Source organism: Plectropomus leopardus, chromosome 11, assembly GCF_026936395.1.
Source record: "Plectropomus leopardus strain MGB_pleo_1.0 chromosome 11, ASM2693639v1, whole genome shotgun sequence".
NCBI classification, from domain to species: domain Eukaryota; kingdom Metazoa; phylum Chordata; class Actinopteri; order Perciformes; family Serranidae; genus Plectropomus; species Plectropomus leopardus.
Window position 1 is genome coordinate 27765132 of NC_142186.1, and position 21684 is coordinate 27786815.

General features: G+C 41.3%; 1 protein-coding gene across 4 annotated transcripts in view; it reads left to right on the plus strand.

Moving 5' to 3' along the window:
* The window catches only part of efna4 (ephrin A4), a 74287-nt gene extending 55832 nt beyond the window's left edge, over positions 1-18455 (plus strand). For 2 of the 4 annotated variants that reach the window (XM_088084500.1, XM_042490697.2), the window contains 4 exons: positions 1862-2160; positions 7995-8063; positions 14493-14519; positions 16472-18455. In XM_088084500.1, the coding sequence (XP_087940626.1) occupies positions 1862-2160; positions 7995-8063; positions 14493-14519; positions 16472-16560 (484 nt within the window). In that variant the 3' untranslated portion in view covers positions 16561-18455. Of the gene's footprint in view, positions 1-1861; positions 2161-2861; positions 3158-7994; positions 8064-14492; positions 14520-16471 lie in introns of those variants that run through there. The other 2 variants (XM_042490698.2, XM_088084501.1) reach the window with 2 other exon arrangements.
* The last annotated feature ends 3229 nt before the right edge of the window (positions 18456-21684 follow it).

A 21684-nucleotide genomic window follows, 5' to 3' on the forward strand; every position in this document is an offset into this window, starting at 1 on the left:
TCACATATTTCTCTCCTTAGTTGTTGTTTCCTGCTTTGTATTTTCATGCAGTACATTGACCTCTCTTACATCTTCCTCGCATCCCCTCTTCCTTCATATTAGTTTTGTCCATATTAATTTGTACATTAGTTTATCAAACATTTCGCTTCTCATTTATTGTCTTGTGCTTTAACTTTTCATGCCATTGTGGTTCATGTAAAGTCATAATTTCCTCATGCTAAACTTGCCCCTTGTACTTTGTCCTGCATTGACCTCCCTCAGTCTTTATTGCATCCCCCCCTCCTCCATATTAGTTTGTACATTAGTTGGTCACAAATTTGGCTTCTTTGTCTTTGTATGCTGTTATGATTCATGTGAGTCATATGATTTCGTCATACATCAGCCTCCATCAATTTTTATTGCATCCCCTCCTTCCTCCATATCAGATATTAGTTTGTCAGTAATGTCTCCCCTCATTTATTGTCTCCTGCTTTGTCTTTTTATGCTGTTATGCCATTATTTCTTCCTGTTGAATTTGCCCTTTTTACTTTGTCCTACTTTGACTCCCCTCAATCTTCCTCACAGTCTCTTTTCCTCCATATTAGGTTGTACATTGAATTGTCACACATTTCTCCCCTAATTCATTGTTTCCTGCTTTGTCTTTTCATGCTGTTATGTCATGAAGTCGTCACATCAACTACATCGACTTCCCTCAATCTTTCCCTCCCTCTATATTATTTTGTACATTAGTTTGTCATACATTTTTCTCCTGATTCATTGTCTCCTGCTTTTTCTTTGTATGCTTTTATGATCAATGTAAAGTCTTATGATTTCTTCATGTTGAATTTGCCTCTCTTACTTTGTCCTACATCGACTTCCCTCAGTCTTTATGGCATCCCTTCTTCCTCTATATTAGTTCGTACTTGAGTTTGTCACACATTTCTCTCCGCATTTATTGTCTCCTGCCTTGTCTTTGTCGACTATTGTGATTCATGCAAACTCGTATGATGTCGTCGTGTTGAATTTGCCCTTTTTACGTTGTCCTATATCGACTTCTCTCAATCTTTATCGCATCTCCTCTTCCTTTATATTAGTTTTTACGTCACTTTGTCACTTATTTATCACTTCATTTGTTGTCTTCTGCTTTGTCTTTTCATGCTTTTGTGATTCATGCCAAGTGTTATGATTTCTTCACGTTGAATTTGCCTCTCTTACTTTGTCCTACATCGACTTCCCTCAATCTTTCTCACATCCCCTCCTCCATATTAGTTTGTACACGGATAACTCTTTATACTGTAGCTGACAGGAAGTCAGAATCTGCAGTCTAAAGGAGCATGCATTATGCAGCTCTTCTGTTCTAATGATGCTGTCTTGTCCAGAGTTGTTGTTATGCCTAAAGCCAGTCAACCTTGACTGAAGACGTGGTTGTGCATGCGCATGCACGTCCGCATAAGTTTGTATTTCTGTGCTGTGCAGAGGGAGAATGGAAAGCAGAGGGAGTCGGGTTTATTTTGCACTGAACTCCCCTCAACGGTCTTAATTAGCATATGAGGAATTGTTGCTCTCGCTATCTGTCGCTCAACACCGCTCCCTTGCTGGTCTGAAAGTAAAATGCAGTCGTCTCTTTGCGATATATCAGATTGTAAAACATTCTTTAAGACCTGCACAACTGTGTAATCATTATGTGTAATATTGATGAACTATCCATCTGCTGTAACTATCCACATTCCTCGGGGCGCAAAGGAATTATGGAATATCTGTCATCTGTCTTCTTTCTCTCTCTGTCTGCGCTTAATCACCGCCTCTCTTCCCCCTTCAGTCATGTATTACTCTGTGTAATCGCTATGTGAAATATTCATGTCGTTGTCATTCTCCCTTCCAGGTTAACAGCAGGAGATCTGTCCATCCAGGTGAATCTGAATGACTACCTGGACATTTACTGCCCGCACTACCCCGATAAGGGGAGCCAGGGCCCCGGGCAGCCGGAGACGCTGGCCCTCTACCTGGTGGGAGAGACATCTTTCCAGGGCTGTGTGGAGACCAGAGGGGCCATAAAGAGGTGGGAGTGTAACACCCCCTACGCTCCGTTTGGACCAGTGCGATTTTCTGAGAAGATCCAGAGGTTCACTCCCTTCTCGCTGGGGTTTGAGTTTCTGCCAGGGCGCCACTATTACTACAGCTGTGAGTAGAGGAGGGATGTGTTTTTGTGTGGGGTTGGAGGGTCATTTAGCCAGGGCTTTCAGTCTGTCAGATTCAAGGTTGACTATTATTGCCTCCTCCAAGGAGGTTTTCGGTTTGTCTGTTTGTCAGCAGGATTATGGAAAAACGACTAGCTCAATTGTTGTGAAACTTGGTGGAAGAATGTTACATTGGCCAAGGAAGAACCCAAATATTTTTTGAGCAAATCCAAATCACAGAGCAAATAAAATAGTGGCAAATCATTTTTTGTGTTTGTTAACATTGAGAGATAGCGAATTTGGCATTGCAGAAGGCCTGCACTCTTTAGGTGCCCCTCTCATATGAAATAGGTTTTTTTTGTTCTGTTTTGTTATGGGTTTTTTTTTTTTATTGAATGCAAAAGAGAAGTACAAAAACAATAACAAAAACAGTGCATTGATAGGTAACATATGTATATGGAAACAGAAATTTAAACAAGACTGGACAAACAAAACAACAAAAAACATACAAACATACAAAGACATGGTCAGGCATGATGATATTCTTACTAATTTTGATATGCAAGCTGGTTATTTTACTATGGTATAGCTGGTAATTGAGGTCTTACATGTAAATAGTTCGATATCGGTACCAAAAACGATCCTGAGATTTCATGCCAATTCATTTAACTTCATTTTTACGTGACTGTTTTTGATACTCACCAGTGACAAGATGGGCAACGCATCTTCACTTCCACCCACTGTATAAAGATGAAGCCAAAATATCCCATATGCAACTCCTACATTCTGCGTTGGTAATGGCATTTGAAGCCAGGGTCTGCACAGCCAGCTCGGTTGTATCGAGTTCCTGCTGTCCGACCAATGGGGAGCAGTGCCACTGATTGCAAGCACACTGATTGAGACACACAGCTGTCAATCATGCTGTCAAACCCCCTTTTTGTAGCATTAAATAACTGTTAAAAACCAAAGTTATTGGTTACCAAAAATGAACACTTGAATGCACAGCAGCGAAATAAAAACCTCCTAAAATGACAGAAACCATCTTTGGGAAAAATTTCTTTGAATTGCACTTTGAGTTTTTTGTTTGGCCGATGTTCCATCTGCCAACATGGAGCAGACGGGGCTTTATGACCTGTACTGCAGCCAGCCACCAGGGAGCGATCGAGATGTTTTGGCTTCACTTTGGGGAGCTATCATGTCATCCATCTTTATATTGTCTGCAGTCTATGATACTTACACTTTTGTCCAACACATTTGTGTCACTTCCTGCTGCAAATTAGTTTGATTATCAACTTATCTGTGGACCACTGTCAAAGAACAGTGGAAAAGTACCATCATAATATCCTAAAACAAACAAAAACCTTTCACATTGCTCATGTAGTCCATTTAGTGGTGACATATCACCATACCATCACATAAGGCAAATAAAGTGACATATTCTTTCAGTTGAGTAGCTCAAACTAGGTGATATTTGCAATTTTTCCCTGAAAAATGACTTCAAGCCTTTTAAAATTTGGATTGCAATCTCCGGTATTTCACTGTACATAAAATATTCAAGACTCAATAAGCAAAAATGGATTCGGAAGACAGCTAAAATTGTGTAACATCCTCTCCTTAGGTAACCTTAACTCTAGGACTTAAACACGAAAGACTCAGATCATCTGCTTCACCAGGACTTCTTATTGATAATAGCTTCTAATGGAGGTATAAAATAATTTCCTGTCATTTTTCAAAAAAGTATTGAGGTTCGATACATTGCTAAAAGGTGCGTGTTTTTACATGCAAAGAGCATTACTTTATTGTGAGAAAGTGAATGAAGCAATGAATATTCGCTTCAGGCTTTGCACACTGGAAGCCAAGTAAAGTAGCCCAAAAAGAGAAAAGGTGTAAATATTTGATGTTTGAGTTCATCAGACTATGCATAGACACCTGTGTTGAAGGAAGTGCGGTGGCTGGGCGGCCGGAATAAAAAGGTTGAGAGAAACTTCAGCCAATATGTATTTTATGAGCCTTTGAGTGTCAGCAAACTGCCGCTTACAGCATTAATGTTTTCCATAAATTCACACTGAATGACATTAATTTCATGTTTTCCTAAACCTGTAGGCTGTTACACAATTATAGTGATGGTTTCCTCTTTTCCCATTACACTCTCCTGTGCTTCTCTCCCCTCACTCATTTATTTCAAACCACTGGAGGGAAAAAAGGGAGGCAGAGAAGAAGATGGCTTAGTGGCTGTAAAATCTGTGTTTTTTTCTTATTTTTTACAACTTGTGGTGTCAGTCCAACCAAGAGGGGGAGGACATGAAACAAGGCAGAGAATGAAAGAGTCAAGTGAATGCATGGTATGGAAGGGTTGACAACAAAGAGACAGAGGGACCGCAAAGTGTAGGAGGAAGAAATGGAGATCAATACGGGACGACAGTGAGAAGCGGGGAAAAAAAGGCAGGCAGAGAAGCAGACGGAGGTAGAGAAGCGTGGAGGAGTGACAGAGGGAGAGAAAGAGCAAAAGATGGACACAGTCTGACAGTACAGGAAGGGAGGGGGGGGGGCAGAGAGAGGCCGGATGAGAGGAATCCACACTGGAGAAAGAAAAGGGAGAGCAACAAAAGCGACGGAGCAAAGGGATGGATGAGACGAAGAGAGAGAAAGAATCTTTACATAAATTACTGTTGCGGTCCAAGGGACAATGGAGCATTGTGAGGGCATGAGAGAGTGCTTCCACACACATACACACATGTATATATGTACACACACACACACACACTGGGCTATTGTGGTTGTTCAGGCCAGTTCAGAGAAAAGCAACAATGGGTGTCTCCCCCCTGGTCGGGCCACATCGGGCTCAGAGCGATTGTGTGTGTTTTGTCCACATCAAAGATAAGGCGTAAAGTTGGTCCAAATGTCTGGCTCTGGGGTCTGTTGGCTGAATGGGCCCGCAGCACCAGAGACAGTATAATGGCATTAGCCTGGGAGAACACTACAATAGTATTAGAAACACTAATGGCATTAGTTGGCTCAGTCTGAGCCGGGCTCAGCTCCTCTCCACGGCTCCCACAGACTATGACACTGACAGCCCACTGTCTCTTGGACTCGACCTCCTGACCAACGCCCGCCGCTTCTCCATGCCTGGATCCCCACAAACAGGAAGCACCTTGACATCCTCTAAAAGTCAGCTGCTCCTAACATGGAACCATGTGTGGGAAGAGCAATGTTTCCAAGGGACACCGAAAACTGAAGGATGCACTCGTAATTTGTCAAAACACAATATTATGTGATCACATTGTTATAATTTAAATAGATATTGAGTTCAGAAACAGTAGTTTGACAAAACAAATCCTGAAAGACCTCCTCAACATGTTTCAAAGGAATACTTCACCCACAAAATGACCATTTGTATATCAGTTAGTTGCCACATGTCACATTGAATTCATAAAAGAACTTTTTTACTCATGCCTCCACTGTGACGGGAGAATCCAACAAAAGGCAAACTTTTTTCATAAATCAAAGTCATTTGGGACTGTTTTACAACTGCAAAACTTTATCAAAACATCCTTTGACAAATGCTCGCACAACTCCAGCAGTATAATCCAAGTCTCATTTGTCCAGTCATATCATCAATTTTTGCTAAAACGTTAAAATATAAAACACTTTGGCTTGCAAGTAGTGCACCCTGGGTGTGCCTGGGAACGCTAATTATGCATGCTTTAGGTTGTAAATTTTGCAAAAATGAATGTATAATGTGAACTGGATACAGCATTTGAGGTAGGGCTCAGTGGCAAATGAAACCAAAGAAGATTTACTCCCACCTATAAAATTACTTGGATCTTCCACATTGTTGGGCTCAAAGAGCAGGTGCATTGGAGATATCCGCTGCCAAGCAGCTCACATTCAGTTAAGCCCTCTTCTAACTTGAAGGGATAAATTGATTTAAAACTTATGGCTCTTCTAGACTCAAAAAATATTTTCAGACTGAAAGGATCACATCCAAAAAGTGAAACGAGTCATCTCGTGGGGGTTTTAGTGTAAAAAAAAAAAAATGTGTCCTCTGATTTACAGATGTCTCTTTCCCAACACAAGTCTATGGGCTCAATCAAGCATCCAAGAACAGCGCAGGGCTTTGAAGCCATTTTGACACAGTGGCCAAATGTTGAACAACAACTTCTGGGTCCGTCACGTGATGCCATGGGGCCCAAGAAGACTTTTTCCTGTAAATCACTTAAATAATTTTATTGAGCCTCACAACCCCCATGAAATGACATGTTTAGATACTAGGATTTCTTGCATTTAGTTCAGTAACATTCAGAAGGTCTAGAGGAGCCACATAATGAAATCATTTTATCCCTATTTAAGTTAGCAGAGCACTAAACTGGAATTTAGCATCTCGGCCACTGTAAGTCATGAATGCGTTTATTCTGTGGGCCAAATAATGTGGATTATTTTTTTTGGCTTCATGCCCCACTGAGCAGCTTTCATAGTAATGAACAGGGCCCTACCTCAAAAGCTATATCCAATTCTCTATATACATCGATTATGACATCAAGTGAATGACGAACCCGAAAGTTGCAGTTACACAGTTTGGCCACTATTTCAAATTGGCTTCAAAGTCAGGTGCATTTCTGGGGACCTGATGAACACTGAAAGTTTCCACATCACACTTGTGCAAGTTACATGCCGGACCATGATTGGCTTTGTTTGTACATACACGTCTTAAACTGAAATTTAAGGTGAGTGCAGAGGAATTACTTTTAGCACGCAAACAAAAAAAACCACCTTTTTTGGTCAAACATAACATGTACATCATTCTGCACAGTAGAGCTCAAACATCCAACAGAAATACCCAGAAGCAAAACACATTTATGAATGGAGGGGAACTTTAAGTTAAGGTCCAAAGGTCAAAGCTCCAGAAAAAGTTAGTAAGTAGACCTTGAGTTGAGACTTTTTTTTGTTAAACTGATACAAACATCATTAGCTCATCTTCCAACATCAGTGATGGGTTGTGATCTTTAACAGATCAAATGTTGAGACGTGTTGGCTGGTTTTTAGAGTCCGCTGGAAACAGTGCTGGATCACATTTGTTGTGTTGTCTACAACTTCTAACACGTCTGTATTTGCTCGTTCTTTCTGTATTTTGGTGAAAGTGCTTTTCTCTTTGCCTTATTTGTAGCATTCTGTCTTGATCTGAACATGTGCTGTCAAAATAAAGAGGTTTTCTTCGGTGTGAGTTGAGCTCTCTCAGCCACCGTAGACGGCGACTGCTATCCTGCGACGCATCTTATCAGCTAAAATCACAGATACAAAGTGAGACAGACTGTTAGCGATCATACACTCAGCTTGTGTTGTGGGTCCCTGTTGAGGTAGCAGCTGTTTGTGAATAATTCAAATATAAAGCCCCTTTAACTGCACTTTCCAGACAGATTTGTTTTATAAAAGCAGTGCTAAACCAGCAGGTTATACAGTGGCTGTTTGCCAGTTTTCTCTCATGAGCGACGATCAGTAATGATATCGGAGCAGTTTTCATGGTTGCACTCTCGATCACATATTTTATTGTTTTTGTTTAGTTGTACAGATAAGAGTGAAGTGTGTGACACAGGGAGGTGGCGTTCTGATACTGGTGGAAACAGGAAAACAACCTCGCTGCTCTTTAGCTTGTCTTGTCATAAGAAATCTTCAAAAGTACCAAGAGAGGTCTCAAAAGAGTTGATTTGATGGAAAGATTTCATCCAGCATGTGCAGATTTTCTCTTTTTATTTGACACGTTATTTTGAATACCAACCATTTGTTGGGTTTAACAGATGAGCGGCATATTTAAAGCTCTCTCTCTCTTGTTGTTCTTTCTAGCTCTACCCGCAGATGAAGGCCCTCCTCTGCCATGTATGAAGTTGCGTGTCACCGTGTGCTGCGAGCCCAGTGAGTACACTCCTCTTTTCATCTCTTCCTCCTTTCATGCCTCCCCTTTGTACGCCACGAGATTCCTCTCTCTGCCACTCTCATCTCTACTACCGGGGCATGATGTTTAGACTGCTCCTCATCCCCACTATTCTGTTTCCTCCTCACTTTTTTGAATAAACGTGATGCTCTAATTCCCCACTTTTATCAAGGAAACTAAATTCATCTTTACCCTTCAGAATCTTGTATTATCTTTAACCTTGTAACATGAGATTTACTCCACTCTCCACTCCACATCGGCTTTTAAACCTAATTGGATTGAGAGTTTTTTTTAAGCATTAGTTCCCTCTCTTCTTCCCCTACTCCTCCTTTCATTCTCTCTTTTTTTACATCCTTGTCTCTCTCATTCTCCCACTCTCCATCTCTCTGTCCCAGTGTGAAATTCCCAGAGTTGATCTAATCCAGAGCGCGCCTGGAGTAATGTTAGTCTTCCAGTCCAGTGAGCTGCCCATTCCGGTTGGGAATGTTGCCCAGTCACTGTGGGAATCCCTGTACAGTTGTTCATGTGTGTGTGTTTCTACGTGTATGACCGCTTTTCTGTGTCTGTGCACTTTTGTCCGCTCCTGCATGGGCCTTTGCGTGTGCTCTCTTTCTGTGTGTGTGTGTGCCCCCTCGTATGCGTGTCCGAGACGTCTGTCCCAGTTCCCATCCCAGTGCTGTCTGCAGGGGGGTTGTCGCGCTGTCCCAGGCTGAACTAACTTTTTTTTTTTTTTTAAGTAAAGCTGCTTGCAAGGTTGTTTGTCTAGGGTTTCCAACATATGAATTTATTTGTGGAAGCGTGCCACAATTAAAACTGGAAAACTGGACCCCCCCCTTGAAACTGTACCATTTATTAGGAACACTGTTGGAATTTAAATACCTTTCGGTTGTTCATTGCAGCTAGGGCTGCCTCTTGAAAGTCGGGGAGATTTAATTCATCAGTCGGAAACCATCAGTCAACTGAGATTGCTTAAAGTCAAGCAGTTATTTTTTTCTCCTTTTTTGCTAGTGAGTGTGCTGTGTAGTGTACTACTGAATAATTTTTGGTTCCCAGATTTTGCCTCGTGGTGAGCGTGCTTGACTTTCAAGCTACTCTTTGGTACAAGCAGCTGCAGACATGCAGGTTGCAGCACGCAAAGAGAGGGTAAGAGTTGTAAGATGAAGAAGCGATAAGTGTACAGCTCACAGCAAGTTAATAAGATACAGTCTCTGGCTTTTGTTTGATATCTAGCGTCGGCAAAAAATGTTGCACTTTGTTGTAAGCACCTTTAGCTTGTTTACTAGGCTATATTAGCCTACATGAATGCCGTTGTCACGCTGAATGTCCCGCTGAGCCTGTTCAAACTTCAAAACTTTATATGGAAAAAAACCTGTTGTTAAATATTTGTATTGAACTGTCTAATTTAATTCAACTTATATAATTCCAAGTCGTGGACAGCCGTATGTGCCCAGAGCACGCTCTGCACTCCAAGAGCGTGCTCTGGGCACAGATGGAGCAGCAGAGCAACAGGCACAGTGAAATTTAAACTTAAACCTCGCCTTACTTAACTTTTTGTGTTTTTTTTTTTTTCATTCTGCTGCGTCATAAAGTTTGCAGCAGCTGCTCCTCTCATCCATCAATCTGATCAGCTCTGGATCAACTGATCAGTTATCCATGCCACCACTCAAACTCCACAAAGTGCTGTGTTCACCGACTCAAAAAAAATCTGCATATTTAGAGAGGAGACAAAGAATAATAAAAAAGGGACAGACAGACACCAGATAGCCGTCAGCTGCCGCCACACATAGATTCAAATCCTGTGGGAAAGACTGAATTCCTACATATTGTCTAACGAATACCACCCAGCCGAGGCGCCTTGATTAAAGTCGTGTCACTTTGGTAAAAAAGAAAAGGAAATATTAAAAAAAGGAATTAAAACAGAGCCCCATCCGTCTCGAATGAATTCTTAAATGCCATCACTGTTCCGGCGCGAGACGGAGACTAATTTGCTGCGTTATTACCAGAGTGAAGGCTGATGACTTTTTTTTATATGTTAATTATCCTGCTGTCATTAATTAGAAATACCACAGATAGTTGCTCAGTGAGAAAATGCTAATGTAGTCTTCTGACCTTCTGGCGGTATTCCCCGATCAGCCTGCCTGAGCCCAGGAATAATCAAAATATTTGGAATCACCTGGATTACTACACACATGCACACACACTTGACTGTTAAAGCCCATTATTTTACATGAGAAGGACTTCCAGCCACAAAAGATGCACAAACTTCCATCTACTGTTTCCTCATTTTTTTCCTCTCCTTCTCATCCTGTTCCTTAACCAAAACTAATCCCGACTAAATGTCAGGATCTCCCTCTCCTTGTCTTCCGCTCCCCCCACCTCCTCCTCCTTCTCCTCTCCACTCCGACCTCCCGCTCTTTCTTTCTAGTCTTCTGTCATTCCTGAAGTGGCACTAATCCTCCCCTTCTCTCTGTCTCCTCAGCTCTCTCCTCCCTTCCTCATTTTTTATGATCTTTCGCTACTGGAGCAAAACTAATCTAGGCACCATCCATGGCAGTCTCATACACTTCCTCCTCCCTCCCCCTTGACTCCGCCCCACCCCTCCACCACCAGATTCCTCCTCCACCTTCCCTGTGTCTTCTCTATCTCTTTTGTGCATCTCCATATCTACACCACACTTATTCACTGACTACCCTCTCCCCGCTCCATCTCTGTCGTGCGCATGCTGTGCGGCGAGCGCAACGGGATGAGGATGCATGAGGCCGGAGAGAGGAGAGAGAACGAGATGGAGGAGAGTCGGAGGGTCTCTCTCTCACTCTTTCTCCTCGACTGTCCATTAGTGGCGGTTTACCACAGCTGTTGTTGTGTTGTTCCCTGTGGTAACACCTTACAGTACATACCCTCTGGTTCCTTCCTGCTCAGGTTCCCTTTTATCTGACAGGTAGCATGGCAGCAGGGTGCTCCGTGTGTGTGTGTGTGTGTGTGTGTGTGTGTGTGTGTGTGTGTGTGTGTGTGTGTGTGTGTGTGTGTGTGTGTGTGTGTGTGTGTGTGTGTGTGTGTGTGTGGGGCCCTCGGTGATGGCAGCCTCTTGTCCTTCTTATCTCACATCTCAACTTCAAATCTCCCTCTCCCCAAACTTCTTTTATTTCCTCCAGAAAGCATGTGATTAAACGGTATATTGCCCTGTTGTGGCTGTTTGAATTAATTATCAGCACACACACCTGCCTCACACGGGTCTGAAGGACAGAGTGATGACAGTGAGAGGGTCCGTCAGGTACGCTGTCATTGCTCCAAGGTCAGCTTCCGCTCGCCGGTCCCTCGGTCTCCTCTCCGGTGTGTGAATGTGTGTGTTTTTCGCCTTAATTTAACCCAAGAACACAACAAGCGACACAGGACAGATTCAGTGACGCAGGGAGCTCTTAATGACATCCCATGTGTGTGTTTGTGTGTGTGTGTTTGTGTGTGTGTAATGTTTCCTCATCCTGGTTGTTGCTCGCAGCACTTTAAAGCTTGTTTTGGCTTTTTTAGGTTTTTGGTTATGTTTTTCGGCGCATGCGAGGATGTTTTTTTGTCACGAATCCCGCCAGAGAGAAGTGCTTTGCTGAAAGGTGCTTGAGCCGGCGTTGCGTCAGAAAACAAGGCTCTGAATCGGCATCAGCAAGACTGGTGTCATGTGAAATCTCCAGCGCCCTGCAGCCCTCTATTGCATCTTTCACCGGCTCGCTTCGCCTCTCGCTCCATACTTAGTTTTTTTTTTTTTGGCTGCAACTTCTCCCTAAAACTCCTCCTGTTGTGTTTATCTCTCTTCTCGTCCTTGTCACTCTGCCTCTCCGCCTTTCTCTTTCTCCGCCGTCCCACTGTGAGAAACCATTATAGACCAACTTCCCCTCTCTCTCTAATTGATTCCCGTTCTCCCTCCGTCTCTCTTTTCCTCTTTTCTGTCGTCCTCCCGCTGTGAGCAGTCCATTGCATTCATTTCAGTTTGCAGAGCTTCACCATTTTCCCCACTTTCTTTCTTTCTCTCTCTTTTTTTTTTTAAGAAATTTCTTACATCGCTGCCCTCCTTTACCCCCTCCACTCTCTCCCAAATACCTTTGTACCCCCTGAACTCGATACACACGAGGACAAAACTCGAACACACACACCGTTTGCCCAAGCCGAGCTCTCCCGGATCCCAAACTCGACACTCAAAATTTGACTTTAACCATTTTCTTTGATTCGCGTTTTTGCGTTCGCCGTTATGCACTTTTGTTTCATTTTTCACTTTTACTAAAGTCAGGGTTGGTTAGCATTAGCTCCTGCGTGTGTAAAATGGCGGCACGAGAGGAGAGGTGGGATGGTGGAACAGTGTCTGTCTCTGCAGTGGGGCGTTCTGCCGACTGGAGACACACATACACACACACACATACACGCTTACAGTGGCACGCGCTCACACATTTAGCCACGGTTGTGCATGTACAGTTACACACACGCTGCACATTTCTGACTGCAGTGCAGAGACGACACTGCACTTGCAGTCACGCCACCGCGGACGCCATTTTGCGGCAGAGCTCACCATGACCGAAATGATGATGTTGACGCAAACTAGTGGTCCTCGATGTCGGGCTTTTTGCCGAAATGATGTGATTAAAGTCGGATCAAAACACACATATCACACACAGCCGGGTAAACACAAGGCATTTCACATTTTAGTTTTGAAAAGTGGCGTAGCGTCTCACACACACACACACACACGCACACACACACACACACACACACACACACACACACACACTGAGTGATACTGTTGAGTAAAATGTTTTTCCTACACTAATGAAATTAAACGTATGATTTAGAACGTATTTCTTAATGTCGTAAGTTAATTGTTTTTTATGCTAATTTTCACGATAAAAAAACGTACTTGTATCAAAAAGGCTTTTTTTTAAATAAATAATTTTGCGAGTTTTGTTAATTAATTTAAAAAGCTTTATTGATTAAAATCAAACACATTTTATGCTTCAGTTTTATCAACATCATTTATCTTGAAAGTACATTTAATTGATAAATATTCTTTTCATCGTTAAATTGCATTAAAACGTAACGTTTACGTCCAAACTGCTACCTTTTTCATACGATGAAATGATGATATATATTTGTTTTAATTTGTGCATCGCCGCTATTTAAAGCTTTAATTGTTTGCGTATTATTCTCCTCTGTTTGCTTTGATTTCCTCCCTACAAACACTCAACAATTACAGCCGCATACACACACACACACGCACACACACTGGCTCAGCGAGAGGCCCGGACCCAGCATGTTATTTAATGCTTCGTTAACCCCTAGATGGTCGTTAGTGGTACAGAACCTGGGAGTAATTCAGTGTCTCATGTCTGTCGGAGCGACGTGTTGCTGCAGAGACCTGTAGATGAATATAACAGACAAACACGAGTGTTTTAAGCCCTCATTTAATAAATCCTCTCTCCCTCTGTGCGACTGTACGACAGATGAGCTGCGAGTGTCCCATTTCCTGTCTCATAATCTCAGTGGGATCATGTGTAGGTGGTAGTTTTCCTGGAGACATCAATACACACTCTATCTTCATGTGTTTGCAGTGTCAGAGGTGGGTTCAAGGCCCGCAGATCGATTTAATGGCAGCTGCAATCGTGCAGCCTCATCCCCGTTTCCATCCCGTCTCACGGACGCTCCTTTTTCTGAGGAGTTTTAACCGTTTCCGCTTTTTAGTCTCACCACCTGTATTTTTTTTGTGTCCCTCATTTCTTCAGCAGCTCTTCCACCCCTCCCTATCCCTCCATCCCTCCATCCTTCCCTCCATTATTTCCTTTTAGTCCGCCCCCTGCTGAGAAAGTGACGCCCAGACACAAACACCCCCCCATCCCGTCTCTTTCTCTCCCTCCCTTTTCTCTCTGTCTGACCTTGTTTCAATCTTTCCAACCTTCTCCCCCCACCGCAATACTTTCTCACTCAGGTCTCCCTTTCATCTTCTGTCCACTTCTTGGTTTCGCTCTGTCATTTTGAATTTTCCCGTGTTTTTTACCCCCTTCTCTTTCATTTCCTGTATCCCCTTTCTGTATAATCTCGATCATTCTTACTCCTCCTAATTTACATAACACCATCTTTTCCTGTTGCTGTGCTTCTCAAGCGCTTTTTTTATCCGACCTTTAAGAGAATTTGCATAGGGGACATATTTAGGGTTGCACAGCCAGTCAGGACTCATTTTTCATGGCGTAAGGCTTTGAGTAATGGTAAATACCTTCCCCTGGTCATTTGTCTGTTTCTTGCTCCTTTTGTTCCACAAAAGCAGCAGCTTTATTGAGAAAGTTAAGCATACAAAAATGACTAATCAGCAACTTGTTTCTTCGCCTCAACTTTATCTAAATCTTCTCTCTCTCTCTCTCCTCGCTCTCTTATTACAGCATCAGAGGGTTCAAAACAAATACAAGGTGAGGTGCAACATTTTAAACCTAATTTATTCTTACATTTAGAAGTCTTTATGGTGTCTGAACAGTTACTTACTGTATGTACAACTGCATTTGTCATATTTCTGTATCTTCTTGTCTTTCAAGTTCAAATGTAGTTACCATGAATCGGTTACAGCAGGAGTCTTCGACGGTTTTCAGGCGAAAGACTCCTCAGCTGAAATAGAGACTGAGCAGGGACCCCCTACTACATATATTATATAAAACTCAGTTGCACTTGAGACAGTTCTTTGAACATTTTCGGCTTTTCTCCTGTTCACATTTGCCTGTAGGTGCTAAACAGCAGCAGTAGCAGCATGGCTAGGTGCTTTAGCTTCCCTCTTTGCACTTTTGCTGGTGGTTTCTGAGGCGGATGATATGTCAGAGTTTCTTGCTCAAAAAATTACAAAACAATAAATTGTGGCTCTCAAGAATGTCCGTACACTCGGAGTAATAATACAGCTTATCGTTATGGTAGTACATAAATATTCACCTTGTCATTATGGATAAGTGCCACACAGTGATTTAATGCTCGTTAGCTCTCATGTTTGCACAAGGATTCATGGGTAACAGTTAGCCTGTCACAAATTTTGTGTTATGTAATTTATTTTTTTTTTTTATGAATAGGCCGATTTATTTTCACGTATTATTATTATTAATTATTGTTATTATTCTTATTATTTCGCTTATCACTTTATGATATCGTTTATGTGTTTTCAGACATGTTTTGATTTAAAAACAAAAAACAAAATTTAAATTAAACTTTAAATTATCAAAGTAATTTGGCGGCACCCCTGCAGTAACTCTGAGGACTCCCTAAGGATTGTGGACCCCCTGTTGAACACCCAGGTGTTACAGCAAGAATATGGAACGCCATCTGTATGAAAACATACATAAAAATCTATTCCCATTCATCAGTCATAGAGGAGAAGCAGTCAAATGGAGAATGCTCCACATGGCCAAAAGTATGTGGACACCAAAACGGTCCACTTCTATACGTAATAAATCTACTCAGGCTTTGGCCTGATAAATCTACTTCCAAAACAAATGTGCCTCTATAACAACTTTCTCTCTGGGTTTTTTTTTCCAAAATATCTCAGAACCTTGCTGCTTCCTTTCAGCCATAGGTGTGGATTTTGGGGCTGGGCACAGGGACACGTCCCCTTCAGTCTTTCAAAAATTTGCATTTGTTCCCAGCAATAAAGACATGAAAATAGCAAAGGACTTTTATTTGACAAATTATTGACATTTCTACCATAAATAGATGCAGAACATGCAAAAATTGGTGCATAAAAATCACCATAATGCAGGAAAATTAAGTGTTAGATGCTCAAAACTTGCTTATGGAGGACACCCAAACCCCCCCTGTTACATATGCCCCCCCCCCCATGTTTTAAGAAAATCTAGGCCCTTGCACTCAGACACAAGAGCATTAATAATATCGAGCGATAAGGCCTGGCTCGCAGTCTGCATTCCAGTTCATCCCAAAGGGGCTTTCTTCAGACTTCTTCTGCATCTTCGCCAAACTCCAAAACCAAGGACCTTCCACAAACTGTTGTCACAAAGTTCGTCCGTAATATCATTATAAGCTGTAACATTAAGATGAGCAGAAATTGCGGGGTGCTCACTAACTCACCTCATGTACTGAGGCTTACTGCAGTTGCTGCATTCGATTCCAAACCGGTGCCTTTTGCTGCACGTCATGCCCTCGTTCTCCCCCTTCCCTGTCACTCTTTATTTTTAAAATAAAAGCCAAAAACACGAAAAAGGAAAATAAAATGTAATTATTTTTTTTCTAAAATTGGAATTAAGGTGTTGAGTCCAAGTAGCGTTAAACTGGTCCAGACCAAAAGTCACAAACGTGTCCACATATTTTTGGCCATACCGAGTACTTCATACATCCGATTTCATTCATAAAGTTCCCTTCTCTTTTTCAGAAACTGTACGTGGAAGTAGCGCCTGCTCACTGAGGACAGCTTCACCTCCACTCCTCCTCACACTCATCCTCCTCCTGCTGACTACCTGACCTCCTCCTCGTCCGTCCTCACCGCCGACCTCGCACCCGTTCTCCACCGAGACTGGGAGTTATTTACTCGGACGTTCAAGTACACAATCTACGCTCAGACAGTGAATGACACGATGCAATCTATGCCAAGCTACTGCAAAATGACACGTAATACCTTGTGGCTGGTTTACCTGCGAAATTCCAGAAAGAACCGGCTCGTCTTCTCAAAAACGGGGCCACAGTGACTCAGGGACCGACACGCCGAATCACACTGATTCATATCTTGTTGTTTTCCTTCTCCCACCAGCTGTGTACGTAGCAGCACAGAGTATTGCACAGGCCTCGTCGCAGGACTCATGTCCCACTCTGATGCCAGGAGAACAATGAGTCTGTCAGGAATCGTTCCAAAAAAGTTTCCTCACTTTTTCATCTGTTTCCTCGTCCTGTTTCTCATTTTCTGCTCATTGTGTCGCTTTTATTTCTTTTTGAGAACCTGCCTCCTTTGCAAAAGTGGCCAAATAAACATACTACTGTACTGAGTGGCTCAGGGTGGAGGTCAGTCAGTTAGACGGTGACTGTTTTTTTATTCTTTACATGTTTAGACATAAAGAAATGACACATTTTTTTACTGTCACATTTGCATCTGATTAAGACAAACTTGTGAAACATTTTTAATTAATTAGATTCTGGATATAAAGGTGTTTTTAAGAGGAAATGTTGGAATATTCTGGAATAGTCAAACAGGGTTGCTGCGCCCCCTACTGGGATCAAACTGGTTTAACTGGAGTTGGACTGGGTTGGCCAGAAACTCAGAAACTGGACACTAGATTGTGGTGCTGTGAGGTAATAATGGGACCTGGGACAGAGTTTGTCCTCTCTGATTGGACCCCCTGTTGTTCAGCTCTCTCTGCTTCAAAATACAGCACAGGACAGAGGGGTTTATGGGTAAACGGAGAGCATCAGCGCGCCTCGCTCCACTGAACGGACCACTGAGGAGGCTGTTTGGTTGATGCTTCCAGTGACCAACCAGGTGTGCAGATATGCACATAAGCTTTTTGTTCCTTTTGTTGTTGTTGTTGTTTTTCCTTTTTTCTAGCCATGATTTTCAGTTTTACTGTGTGGTTAATATATTCTGCAAAACGAAACGTATTAATGACACTGTTCAATTTTTAGCTACACAGTTCCGTTTTTAATTTTTAATTACAAATGATCTTTGATATTTGAGTCCAAAAGTCTGATAAAAGACATATTTTTTTGCATACACAAACAGTGATTTATGTTCTGGATATATATGTATGTACTGGTATTTTTTAATATGCTCTGCTACAATGTAGTTTCACAAGTTAAACGATGTGGGTTTTTTTGCCAAACTTTTTCTTTTTCTAAGTAATCACTAATTGACCATCATAAATTAAGAAAAAATGTCATCATAATGAATCAAAAATCCATTTATTCTTAAATTCAAATAACAGATAATGTAGATGTGAATTTTAATTCAATGAAGTTTATATATTTATAAAATTACGTAATGATTTCCCCACAATATTTAAACTCAGAAAATGCTAATTGTTTTATTTATTAAACATTTTTCTCTGAAAAAAAAAGCAAAAACTACATTGTTAGCACTTAATATATTTGTCCTCGTGCTGTAAAACACACCAGTCATGCCAATTTTTTATGTTCATTTTCTAAAGGGGTGATAAATCTGATGTTTGAAGATGTATTAAATAATTTCAGTGATGTAGAATTTTTATCATGTACAAGTAGGAATGTGTTTTTAATATTTCCGTGTGTGTGTAACGTGTTCTGCTTTCACATTTTCGTGAAGAATGAAGCTTCTTCTGTGAAGAGCCAGCTGCAATCTGAGCCTTTTTTTACGTGGCAAGACAACAAAAATAAATATGATTGCATTCAAACGCATCCGGTCGATCGTCATTTAACTTTTTGATGTTTTATCTCTTTGACAACACACACACACGACTTTATTTGCAGAACACACACGTCCAGTGTAATACACGTGGGTGTGGAGATAAGGAGACTTCAGGGACTTGGAATGACCTTGTGGTGTGAGAGGCCGTTGTAATGTGAGTAACTTAGAGGAATATTGAGCTGAGTTTTTATCTATGGGCGGCCAAAGCCTGATAAGACTCCAATAGACTCCCGGTATTAATAGACCCTGAAGCATCGTTCGCCAATACATCAACCTTAAAGCAGTAACTATATTTATTCTCAGTAAACACAGAGCTAAACACAGAGCGAGAGATGTGTTTTTTGTGTTTTTCATATAGAAGTGTACACACAGATAAGCTGTAAATGCATTTCCATACATGTACGCTGTAATGTAAAAGCCTCTTGTGAAGCCAGAGAGGCAATTTCCTGGATAATGGGGCTAATGCTCCTATTTCATGCTTTCTGATCTCTTCTGATGACATGTTTGTCACTGTTGAGGCATGTTATGAGCAGGCTTTGATTTTGACCTTCACGAAGAAATTTCCAAATCACATGTTTTCATTCTTTCCCCCATTGTGAATGATGAAGTAAGCACGCAGATATCAGCGGACAGTGTGTTACTTTTAGACCGGTATTAAAGAAAAAAAAAGGACTCAAAAAGCGAGTGTGTGTCCACTTCCATTTTAGCTGTGTAAAAACTGTATGGATGTTTATTCCAGCAGAAGCACAAACCGAAGCTTTTATGCAATAGTGTGATATAGAGATTTTTTATGTTTTATCTTCAATTCTAAACAAGAAACGCTTCAACAATCATACCAAACATTTCTATTTTCTTTGCCGATGTTGATGTTTTGAACATCTGTGCATCAGTGTGTGCTAAAGCTGGAACTGAACTCACTCTCTAAAATAAACTTCATAATTACGGACAGATGTTGCAGTATTACACAAATTTAGAAGATTGTTAAAATCCCGCGTCAAAGCTTCCTCCGAGGCTTTCCGGGGCCGACTGTGATCATAAACAATTTCTGGCCGACAAATTTAGTTTTAACTATCTGACTAAAAGAAAAAACACAGTCGTCATCACATATCCGTACTGCAGCTCTCCTTTTCCACCAATGCCACTGTAATTACACTGTGTCAAATTTCAACACAGCAGGTTCTTTTTCCACATGTTGGCCTGTGTTTAATTGGACCTCCGCTGAAAATTTAAGGCTCGGACTGCCGGTGTCGATTACATCTTCAGAAATACAAAACTCTGGCTATTAATAGAGGCAAACAATGCTTGTTCCATTGTATTTACTTGAAATAAAAGGCCTTTTTTAAGGGCACACAAATGAGTCAACATCTTTTAAGGCTCATGAAAAAATCCAATTAAATACTTGAATGTATTAAACAGCAAAAATGTGCCTGCTGAAATCAATTCGGTGTATTTTTTTTAATTATTATATTTCAAAATTATTATATTATTATCAAATAAAAAACTTCTCGAACAAACAAGATAATAAAAACGAATAATAAAAGAATACAGTGTACACTTTTGCAATTTTCATTTTCCTCTTTTTTTATTTTATTATTTTCATTTTTGCCTATGCTGTAATGCTGTAATTTGGGAATTTTGGGTACTTTGGGTGGCACCCTAGGCGCCCTCCTATAGAAAGATCCGCCACTGCAGAGTAACATGTGTGTTCTGTCTTTTTATGATTCAGCTTGTAGTAGATATCTTGGACACGTGCTTTACAAGCCTTTCCTTGAAATTTTGGAAGGGCATTTTTTTTTCAGTTTCTCAGCGTGTTATCAACACCCTGATCCGTAGCGATATTCTTGTTGTGAGACACAGTGTATATTTCACATATTTCAAAATCAAGGTGAGCGGAGGTGAGAGGGCGTCCCCACTGCAGGAAGCGTCCTTCTGAAAATTTAAGAAATGTACGCCCGGAGATCATGAGGTCCTTGGGAAAAAAACGTGTTTCTACATTTTGAATTCTTTCACTGGCATTTTAAAAATATGTATTTTATTGGGGTCACGGCATCCATACAAAATAAGCTTTTCATCTCCTCGGGGCAGTTAAGTGATACAAGGCCAGACTCGCTTTCTTTACAATCTTTCATGAGTGATTTTAGCACCGAGCCTGTACTTTATTACGGAATTTTAGACAATCTTGTTAAAATGTTGTATTTATTCTTGACGGACTTATTAAAGGGATTTTTATTACTTTTGCTGCTGTGTTTTGACTGTTTTCACCGAGACTGAGCTGTTATCGACAGGCAGTTGGAGATTTCAGTGCCAAAATTTAAGCTCCACTGATCTTTCCAGCTCACTAATCTAATATTTAGTTGTCATTTCTGCCCATAAACATCAGCCAACTTCCAAAAACTTTTGCATCAGGAAATTGAATCACAGTTTGAAATCTCTTAACGTCCCCATCTCACAGCTCTGGACAGAAAACATCTTGAATGAAGAATCAAAAGAAACAGGAAAGTACAGTTTTTTTCTTCTGTTGGATGCCAGTCGCTCCAACATCTCTGTAAGCAGCACAGAGTGTTTTTTACTCCTCGAGGTGACGCCTCAGCTCTGTGTGCTGCGGTATCGTCCTGCAAAAGAGCTCAAGATCAAGGACTTTGTTAAAGTTTCCACCAATCAGCAGAATGTCACTTGACATCTCTTGCACGTATTGCGTCGACTTTGTCCAATACTTTATAATCAGATACAGTATATATTTCCCAGGGTGAGTATTTGACCCTTCATGCAGTGGAGAGTAAAAGACTGGCTTAAGATGCTAAATCTGTGAAGCAGACCCTCCACATAAACGCCTTTGGAGTCCTCAGAATTCAGTTCAAGAATATCCTCTTTATATATTCTGCGAGGTTTCACTTCACTTGTTTTCTCAGTTTGGAATATTTTCACTGGCTCTCACCAGGGGCTCACCGTCAGGAGGGGCAAGCCAGGCCAATGTTTGGGGACCCCCCAAAAAATTGGGAAATGGACCCCCTGATTGCTATATTCATATTTTGCCATGACAATTCCCATTAACCCCTTGAATCCTGACGCAATATCAAATTTCTCAAGCTGCTTTTTAATGCCTTTGATAAGTATTTAAACCTTCGAGCCCTGACCAAACTGGTGTGAATTCTTTCAAAAACATGGGGAAAAGGAAATGAGCCATTTAGTAATAAATGTTTCACAACTTGCAAGAA